General features: G+C 50.6%; 1 protein-coding gene across 1 annotated transcript in view; it reads left to right on the forward strand.

The window, feature by feature from the left end:
- The window catches only part of SIN3B (SIN3 transcription regulator family member B), a 146083-nt gene extending 137140 nt beyond the window's left edge, over nucleotides 1-8943 (forward strand). Inside the window, exon 20 of the mRNA XM_086946936.1 lies at nucleotides 7290-8943. Coding sequence (XP_086803062.1) covers nucleotides 7290-7517 — 228 coding nt within the window. The 3' untranslated portion in view covers nucleotides 7518-8943. The remainder of the gene's footprint in view (nucleotides 1-7289) is intronic.
- The last annotated feature ends 1856 nt before the right edge of the window (nucleotides 8944-10799 follow it).

The following is a 10799-nucleotide window of genomic DNA, read 5'->3' on the forward strand; positions in this document are numbered from 1 at the left end:
AACAGATCTACGTCTGGAGTCCCCCACCTTGCGAAGACTTCTCCTAGTACTTCGTCGTTTATGACCCATTCGTGGTTTTCCTGAATCCGTCTGCTCAGTGCGTCCGCCTAAACATTCTGCACACCTGGTAGATGGGTTGCCGTTATAGTCAATCCTCTGGCCAGAAGCCATCGCCAGATCGCCTGCGCCTCCTGCGACAGAGTGCATGATCTCGAGCCCCCCTACTTGTTGAGGTAATACATCGTGGTCGTATTGTCCGTCTGTATAAGCAGAGAGTTGGTCTGGAAGGGCAGAAGAAAGGACTTCAGTGCCAAGTGAACAGCTCTGAGTTCCAGGAAGTTGACGTGGTACGTGGACTCCGACTGAGACCACGTCCCTTGAATCTGTAAGTCTCCGGCGTGCGCTCCCCAGCCCTGGAGAGAAGCATCCGTCACGATAGTCTGAGTGGGAATGTCCTTGTGGAAGGGAACCCCTCTGAGGAGATTCTCCGCTGAACACCACTACTTCAGAGACTGAAGACCATGCAGAGACAGTCGTATCTTGTCGTCCCAAGACCCTTTCCTCTGATCCCACTGATCCTCAAAGCACTCCTGCAACGGTCTCATGTGCAGTCATGCGTGTGGCGTTAGGAAGATGCAAGAGGCCATCGATCCCAGTAGAGAAGACACCGTCCTCACTGTTGTAGATGGAGTGGTCATAAGAGCCGGAGCCTTCTGAAGGAGAGATAATCACCGCTCCTCCGACAGCGTATTGATGGTGGCTCCCAAGTACTGAATGCACTGGACCGGAGTCGGGACAGACTTGGACATGTTGATGTGCAACCTCAGCTTGTTCAAGAGCACGCACGTCTTCTGGAAGTGTGCTTGAGCTTCCGAGAAGGAGGAGGCCTTGATCAACCCATCATCCAGGTACGGGTAAACAAACACCTTGTTCTTCCTTAGGTGCGCTGCTATCACTGCCATGCACTTCGAGAATGTTCTTGGCGCAGACTTCAGTCCAATGGCAGTACCGTGTACTGATAATGATTGGCGCCGACTTGGAATCGCAGGAACTTCCTGTGCAATGGGCACAAGGAAGTACGCATCTTGTAGGTCTATAGCACAAAGCCAGTCTCCCTGTTGCAACTGAGGATAAATCTGATGCAACGACAGCATGCGAAACTTCTCTCTGCGAATCCACTTGTTTGCCTGTCACAAATCCAGAATGGGCCTGAACTCGTTCTTGTCCTTCTTGCGAACCAGGAAGAATCGGGAGTACAGACTGTAGGAAGGTACCTCCTGACTATGGTTGCCCCCAACTTTTTGCCCTGTGTTTTAGCTGGTTTTTGACATAGTCGACCTGGGACCCTGCCAATCAGGACCCCAGGCCTACTGCTCTCTCTGTAAAATGGATTCCATGTACCTTAGGTACATTTCCAATTGGTACTGGGCCACCTTATCAGACCCTGTAACTCAGGGCATAGGTGTACCCAGGGCCTACCAGGGGCTGAAGCATGTATTATGCCACCCCTGGCTGGCCTCCTAAATTTGACACAACTGGCTGCATGACAGCTGGGGCAAAGTCGTGTAATCACCCTTTGCTATAGATATAGTATACCTATATCTAACCCTAGAAATGGACACACAGATTCCTATCAGTCACTCCTATGGCAGGCCTTGACAATCCTGAAGGCAGAGTGCTTGGAATCGTGTGAAATGGTGCTCTGGCATGAGCTGAGCCCGTTTGCAGCTTGCGGAACCAAGTCCTAATAGCTGTTCCATGATATTGCATACCATATACTCTTAAGTGCATTATAATCCTCGCGGTTAAATGCTATCTTTGGTATTGCTTTATCAAAACATGTCGAGTAAGGTGTCATACGAATTGGAATACTAACCCCTCGCCAATTCTGGCGACGGGGTTAGCATTCCACCCTTCTAGAGGGACACGACATGTATGTAACTGTGAACCCTGGTTAAAGTTAAACGAAGCCTCAGCTCCACAAAATGGATGCTGCCACCACAGACACGAGTCTGACCCCCTGCAGCTGGGAGTCCTTCCAGCGAGGGGAGCCTGGACAAAGGGTTTCCTGTCGGGGGCGGTGCTAGCACCGTCCCAGACAGGGTTTTGTGTATCCTGGGTAGGCAGGGCTTTACAGGAAGGTGACTGCTGAGTGGCACCCCAGTGCTCACTACGCATAGGCCGGTCAGAACCAGTTCCAGGGGCACACCAGCCCCTGGCCTGGGGGAAGTCTGGCATGGGAGAGGGGTGTAACCACCCCCCTCCTAGTCCCACCCATAGGCAGGACCTAGTCACCGGGTCAGCCCCCTTTTTTAGTATAAAGATAGGAGCGGGCCCCCTGTTAAAATTAGATCATCTTTGGAATCAAGACACGACTTTCTGCGAAAGGACATCAAGATTTCCTTCTTCAAGATTCTCCCTTGTGGCTAAGGAGTAGTCACCCTGCATCAGCGGGCACCATCCTAAGAACACTGCGGTCTGCTGCAAGTCCTTCCTCAGGAATCCGACGACACAGCTCGACGAGACCCGGCTTCCCTGGCACCTCTGACCTCTACTCACCTCTACAGCCAAGCTGAGAACTGTGAGTGCGACGAGACCTCGAGGGACCGACGATCGCCAAGACTGCACGACTTCTTTGCAACAAGCCCACCGTGTGCTCCACTGGTGAGTGCTTTGGGGTCCGAGAAGCCCCCACCCTGAGCAGCTCCAGCACCGAAGATCAGCCCTCCAGCATCTCCACGATCTGCGTGGGGCCCTTCTGCTTTTGCCTGCTCACCGCGTTGTGTGGCTACTAGCCGGCTGGCTTGTGGCCTTCTTCACGACGCCCGACGACATCACTGCTGCTGGTCTGGTTGCTCCAGACTGGCCCTTGCTTCCTTGCAACAGAGAAGCACCCCGGACCCTCCTGGTCCACTCCAGACGCCATTTTGAGTCCACCGCGTGGGCTTGAATTTGCCAAGGCTTTGTTGCCCAATCCTGGGTCCAGCGACGCCGACAGCTTCATCCATCGTGGGACAGCTCGCTCCTCCATCCTGGTCGCCGACAACGCCTCCTGGTCCGTGAGATCTGCCGAGCACAGCGTCACCCACTCACCTAGTCGAGGTGACTACCATCCGGTGCCCTCCTGGTGCCACCTGACTACTGGCTAGTAGTCTCGAACTTGGTCCCCTCTGCTTTCAGGTGTCATCTCTTCAAGATCCAGGCTTGGATCACTTCGAACTCTCTTCACTGGTCGCCTGCCAGCATCTTTCTTCCAGGCTCCTGGTCCGTCTACGAGGATTCCCGACGTCTTTTGAGACCTATGCAGCTGCAGCCCCTGGGCTAGGTAACTTCGGCATTTCGGTGCCCCAGCATAGCCTCACTATCCAAGGGTCAGAATCCACTTTCGTTTTCCTCCTACCAGGTCGGGTTCGCCTGAGAACACTAACTCTGTGAAATCTAGCTACCATAGACTTTGTCCCGCATCCCGCGTGAGAGTGCACACTCTGCACCCGAGTCCCCTAGGCCTCGTAGAAGTAATCTGAAGATTCTATAGTCAAGACCTAGCGATTCCAAAGCCTATTAGTACTGTACTTACCTGCTAGTAATTTCGCATTCCACTTCCAGAGTATATGGTTTTCCGTGCCCCTCGGGCATTTCTATATACTGTGCTAACTTAAGTATTTTCGTAAGAGTTTTGTTGTGTGCTTAGTACCCTGTCCTCATAAAGAGTACAGGGCTGTTGTGTTTCTTAATAAATATATTGTTTATTTTCATAACACTTGTGTGGTGTCCTTTCACTTGGTATTCAAGGGGTATATGTGTGGTTTAACAGCTGGCTTAACACGCCCTCTCGAGTCTTTAGCCTTAGACTGCTCGTATCCACGCTACTAGGATAGCTGGTCTATAAGGTTGACTTACAACCAATCGTCAATAAGGGTTGCTGGACTGATACATAGTGTTCACTAGAATAGTGAGCACTGCATATCAGGCCACCTTCTCACACAGACCTCTTCCTCTTTGAGACAGAGGTATGTCTTCTATCGCCCTTTTCCTTAACAGGATATCTGCCTCCGCCTGGACCTCGCGCAGTTGAAACTGCGAGCTGACCGGAGGAATCAATGGAGGCAGGCTGGTGAACCGAAGACTGTATCCATTGCAAACAATATTCAGCGCCCACTTGTCCTGAGTAATTTTTTCTCCACTCTGCCAGAAAAATTGAACGCTTCCCCCCACCGGAGCGGGTAACAGATGTAGGGGAAGTAATCGCTCAGGGTCGAGACCCAGCCGGGCCTTTGTTCGCTGTGGAGGACTGCTGGGCCCCTCTACCCTTTTGTCGTTTTTGGAAGGGTCTCCGGAACTGCTGCTGTTGTTACTGCTGCTGTTGTTGCTGCTGCTGTCCCGAAGTCTGTCCTCTACCTCTGCCCTGTGCACCGAACCGTCTTTGGAACGGTCGGTAAGCCTTCTTTTCTTTGGGCTTCTCCAAGCCCACAGCAGTCAGGGTCTCTGCCTCTGCCTTCATGCGGGCCATTTCATCATCGGCATGCTTGCCAAATAGTATTTCCCCTGAGAAGGGCAGGTTGGCCACCCGCTGTTGGGCTTCCGGCTTGAGTGATGTGAGCCTGAGCCAAGTATGGCGCCGCTGGTTGATCCCATGACAGTACCCATGGGCAGCCAAAAGGGAGACATCAGCAGCCGCGCTGATGACCTGCATCCCCTCCTTGAGGATCTCCTGGAAGTCCTCCCTCTTATCTCTTGGCAGGAGTTCCGTGAACTGTTGAAGGGATTCCCGCATGGCACGGTCATACCCCCTAGCAAAGCCGCATCGCTGGAGGCCTTCATGGCCGTGGACGCCGTCCCACAGGCCTTCCTGCCAGCTGAGTCGATCCATCGGCTTTCCTTGTCAGGTGGTACGGTTGAAGACTGGGAGGTAGAATGTAGCTTCCTGGCCGCCGTCACTATCACAGAGTCCGGAACCGGGTCCATCCGTAGAAAAGCCGGGTCCGAATCCGGGGCCCTGTACTTCTTCAGAAATCGGGAGGGAGCGGCTTTCGCCACTGCTGGCGTGAGGAACAGCTCCTCCGCAGGCTCTACCAACCCAGGCACTAGCGGTAGCAAAGGGCGAGACAAATGCTTCTTATGAAGCGTCTCAAAAATCACGGACGTCGTGGGTGTTGGAGCAGTCACCGTGATTCCCAATTTCGCTGCCCCCCTCAGGAGAACATCCTGGAACGTGCTGATGTCGTCCACCGGAGACACCCTTGTCCCCGGGGATTCCGACAAGGTCGGTGAATAGGTCCTGGTCCTGGACCTTGAGGAGTCCGTGCGGGACCGCGATCCGCGCCTATGGCGCCGTCTTGACCTGGTGGAGGATCTATGCCGACTCCTCTATCTCCCCCTCTGTCCGGAACGGGATTGTGACCTCCTTGGTTTTGGCCGATCCGCCGGTTCCACCGGGGCGGGCGACTTTGGTTTGGCAGGGGCCCTCGGCTGAGGGGTCCCCTCGGGAGGAGTCGGAAATCTGGGCAGTGAGACCGACCTCGGAGGGACCGGAGGCGGCTTGTCTGCTGGCAGCTGAGGTTGAGGTAGTGGTTGAGGAAGCGGTGGTAGCGGAGGAGGAGTAGGGGCCCGCGGAGGGAGCCCCCTCGGAATGGAGGCGGGGGTGTAACCGGCCTCTGAGTCGGAGTATACACCATGGAGTACACCGAACCCAGTGATCCGCCTTCCTTTCCAGCCTGGGACGTTGGCGAACCTCCCATGGCGCCAGACCTCCTTTGGCGTCGAAAAACGGCGACCGGACGGCGAGTGTTGGTCCCTCGACGGCGAGCGCCTTTTCCTCAACGTCTACCGCCCCTCCCTCGACGGCGAATGCCTTAGCCTCGACGGCGACCTCCTTCGCCTCGACGACGACCTCCTTCGCCTCGACGGCGACCTCCTTCGCCTCGATGGCGACCTCCTTCGCCTCGGTGGCGACCTCCTTCGCCTCGACGGCGATTTACTCTTCAACGACGAGGATCCCCCCGACGACGACCTTCTCCTTTTCGCCGACGGCGAACGGCGGTGTCACCTCGACGGCGAGCGCCGACACCGGGCCTTTCGATGTCGATCACTCGACGACGACTCCGACGACGAAATCGTTACAGGAGACCTCTACAGCGGTCTGTTCAGTTCCGTCGACGTCGCTTCGACCCAGAGCCCTGGGGAGACGGGGAACAGAGTGTAGTCATCCCTTTCGACGCCGTAGTCGGTGCAATCGACCCAGACGGAGAATGGGGACGATTGCTGGTCTTCCTGCCTCTGGGGAGCCCCCCAGAGGCCTCAGCACGGGCAAAGGATGCCCCTTCAGAACCACCTTGTGCCTTCAGCCTTCTTTCCTCAAGGCCCTGAAGCCTGATCTTCTTTCTATCCTTCAGGGTCCTGCCAGAGAAGCCTTGACAAATGACACACTCCTCTGGGACATGGGAAGAGGGAAGGCAGAGGATACACACCTCATGGGGATACGATTTGGCCTTCTTCCTGGAGCACTCCGGACATTTGTCAAATAATGCAGGCATATTGACAATCAAAGAGTGCACCAAAGGATTAACCAGAAGAAAGGCACCAAAGTACTTTAGAAAAGCACTCAAAAATTGAACAAAAGTGAAAAATTACTAATAAACCCTTGAAAAGGGAGAGCTCAATGCTCCAGGGTCCTGCTTGCAGGAGCCGGAAAAAAGAACTGAAAGTAAAAGGGACCTGCAGTGCATTCTGGGATACTGTGAAGTTCTGGAAAGTTCTCTTAAAGGCACAGTATCCTGTTCTGAGCCACATAAAGGCAGCCTATGGGGCTTATCTGCCCATGTCTTCCTCTCTATCATTCCAGAGGGTTTTTGCTGCTGAAGCAAGGGAAATCTGGACAGACTTTGCTGTTTGTGGATTTTTGGTGGAATTTCTAGCTGAAGTACTGGACAGTGTAGCCTGGTTTTATAGGCTGCATTATCTGTCTTTAATTCTCTCTTAAGTGTCTGTGCAGTTCTGCATTTTTCGACACCTTAAGAGATTATTTTTGATTGCTCCGGGGTCCACGCACATGGGCGGGACTATTCACTAGATTATGACTATACACAGAGATCCCCTACTACAGAAATCTCGTTACCGAAGGTAAGTAACTTGTGCTTCACTGCATGTCTCCCTCAGGTTGATTTTTCTTAAATGCCGATGTGTGAGGTTGTCCTTTTATTCTGAAAAAGCACGTCTTAGAAAGCAAAGTGGATTATTCGAATGCCGCAGACCTGTTTTTCTGACTCGTGTTGTTTCTTTTGTTGCCTTAGGTGCAGCCCCAGGTATTGTTGCAGCACCATCAACAGTTTGAAGAATGGCACAGCCGGTGGCTGGAAGAGAATGTGACTGGCGAGGCAGCAGAGATGGTTCAGGACTGGCTCATGGGGGAGGATGATGAGGACTTAGTGCCATGCAAAACTAGTTGCAAGACCATGAATATACACGGAGTAATGGTGAACCGATACAGAGTACAGTACCATCGGCCTGATTCTCCCTAAGTTAATCATTGCCATAGACTTGCGCGAGGACAGCCATACCGCAGACGAAGGACGTGAAGTTCAGAGCTTTGTCAACGCAGAAGCTTCATAAAGCAACTTTGCAATGGGAATGCCAATGTATGTATTAATGTTTGTGACTGCATTTTACTTACCATTGGTTGAGGTTTTTTTAATTTTTTTATTTTCCGGCCGCAACTAATGTCCATTTGTGCCAGATCTGCCATGTGTTAACTGAGCTGGTGAATCCATATCCTCTTGCAGGGTACGGCTGAGGTGAAATCCGTTTGTATGTGGATTGCAAGTACTTGGATAGACATTGCAGTTGTTTGTGGTCAGCAAAGGTGCAATTACCTCTCCAGTAGCACCTCAGTAGAAAAGGGCTTTGGAGCGGTCTGGTTTCCTGCAAGCCATTCTGGAGATAAAAAGAAAAAAAAAATATATATATATATATATATATATATACCTGACCAGATCGAGGCACAGCCAGACCATGCACTTACGTTGATTTAATTTGCACCATTTGGGCACAGTTATAAACTGTCCAATTTGCTGCTCTGGACATGCTAAACATTTTTTTGAACAGAGGATCCATGCATTTATTGAACTTGTTGAAACTCCAGTGTGATGGTTCTCAGCCTGTCAAGTTGCTTAATTTGCATCCATCCATTTGAAGCCATTTCTAAAGTAAGCTTTAAGGTAATATGGGCACGTACCAGGGAATGCCGCTTCCTCCAATGCATCCCACAGCATAAGCTGTGTTGCCATTTTGACTCATCTGAGAGGAGTGCAGTGGGTGCACAATATGTTCTTTCCTTGGCTTATCTTGGCTCGTATTTGGTTACTATTCAGGTACTGATGGCATGGTTTACCCATCTGGATTGGTAAACAATGCCCGCATTAAGTAGATCTAGTGGTCGACATTTGGGAGTTAAAAAAAACTTAAAAAGGCTAAGGAAGCATCCATGGCGACATCCTTCTTTCTCTGTTTACATGCAGGTTTGAAGCTACACACATGTAATCTGCGAGGATTGAGCTACCATTGGAACATGTAGGAAATTGTGCAATGAGTGGTATGTGCACAAACTGGGCATAAACGCACAGGAGTCATGCGACTCCCCAATATATATGTCTCATCAAAGTACAGTTTACTACATTGGAGCAGTATTTGGCATTTCAACTTTTCTTTCAGTGGCTTGAGATGAGATTCATTGGGAGGAGAGTGAGAGCCGCCACAGAGAAACTGTGACTTGATTACAGTGAATTTGGGGATGAAAGTCTTCCCTGTATCAATTTATGATGATTTTTGTGGGAAAAGAGTAATTATTCAAATGATAAAAATGTACAGCGACGCTGAGACAGGGTTAACTCTATTGGTGTTTTTTATTATTTTTTTTATAATGTATTGAAAAATAAATGCACACATTAACTATTGAGAAAGTTGTACGCTCATCTTTTGTTCGTTCTAACCTTGAGTGATTATTACAGTAATTAATCCAGGCTAGAACTTCCCTTTCATAAAGTAACGCACACTAGACACGGATGACCTTGCAAACTGCCAGCACATCACTCACATACTATTCATCAGCGAAACCCAAAGAAAGCAGTCTATGTTCAACTCGAGGATCACATCAGTGATTGCCATCTCTTGCAACTTCTGGCCTCAGATCAAACTGCAGCATGGAAACCGCTACCGTACACATCGTAGATGATGCCTTCTTGACCACAGGTAAGGAAGAGCACTGCCTTTTGATTCAGTTTGATCTCTCAGGTGCCTTTGACATAGTTGACATCCCACCCTTCTACAAACACTGGAATATCAAATTGGATTCTCCAATATGCTGATGATGCACAACTCTACTAGAAAGTAATCTCTGCTTCAGATATTCAATGCTTCAAACACAGGTTGCACATCATCCAGCCTTGGATGTGCAGCGCCCACCTGAAGCTGAACTCTCAACAGACCGGGTACGGGAGGGGATTTAGCGATTATATATCGAGACAACCTATCATGTCAGTTCAAAGACAGCCCCATCCTAGATAGCGAAAATGTTCTTTTCTCGTTACACCTACCGCCATCTACCACCCTATCTGGGGTCCTAATCTACCGCCCTCCAGGACAGGTAGGGTGTTTCATAAATTCACTTATGGACGCCATCTCTTCTCTGGCTTGCGTGACTCCAAACTTCACAATCCTTGGAGACTTAAATCTCCACTTCGATGATCACGGCAACAAACTTGCCTCAGACTTAAAAACCGATCTAATATCCCTCAATCTACAACTGCGCAGCAATGAACTCACTCATATGAAAGGACATCTGCTGGATCCCATTTTCTCCAACCTTACCAAACTTTCCGTTCAAACCCCTCTGCCCCTCCCCTGGTCAGACCACTTTTTGGTTCCTTTTAAACTTCAACTTCCAGGGAAGATGTCGGAAATTCCCCGCCCCCGGGTCCCATCACGCCCATGGAATAAACTGGACACAAACCTATGGGAACGTTCTCTGTCAACCACTTTACCAACAGTAGACCCAGATCCTTCTAAGGCTGAAGTCCAATTGCACAAATGGATTAACGATTCCCTTAATGCAGTCTTGCCACTTAAACCTCTCCCATCCAGCAGGAAATCCTCCAAACTTCCGTGGTTTACTCAGGAACTACGTGAACTAAGAAAGAAAGGCAAAAGGCTAGAGCGCCAATGGAGAAAGAACTGGAATACAGAAGACAGAAGTGAATACAGAGCCCATATTAGGCTCTATAAAAACGCGTTAAAAATAGCGCAGGCCTTCTACTTCGAGGATCAAATAGCCTCAGCGGCCAATTCCGCAAAAGAGACCTACCGCATAGTTAAACTCCTCACCAAAATACAGGACCCACCGCCAACTCCAGACCTGGAAGGCGTAAAATGCAACCAGATGGCCGAATTTTTCTCGGCAAAAATCGAAAAAATCCCGACCTCCCTACCAGCCCCTTCCATCTCACAAGGATGCCCTAGTTTCCCTCCTCTCCAAGACGCCCCGAGGCTATCCTCCTTCCCCCAAATCTCCACCGAAACGTTTCTTAATGTCTTACATACGGTCAAAAGTGGTGCTCCGTCAGACCCAGCCCCGATCAGTAAACTCAAGCTGGCTGCCTCTACCGTAGCCCCCCCTCTCACCAACTTGATCAACGCCTCTTTTAAAACTGGCACAGTCCTGGCAAACTGGAAAAAAGCCACAGTCAAGGCTCTTATAAAAAAAACGCATCTAGACCCCATGGACCCATCTAACTTTAGACCTATCTCAC

The sequence above is a fragment of the Lissotriton vulgaris genome, chromosome 12, assembly GCF_964263255.1.
Source record: "Lissotriton vulgaris chromosome 12, aLisVul1.2, whole genome shotgun sequence".
NCBI classification, from domain to species: Eukaryota; Metazoa; Chordata; class Amphibia; order Caudata; family Salamandridae; genus Lissotriton; species Lissotriton vulgaris.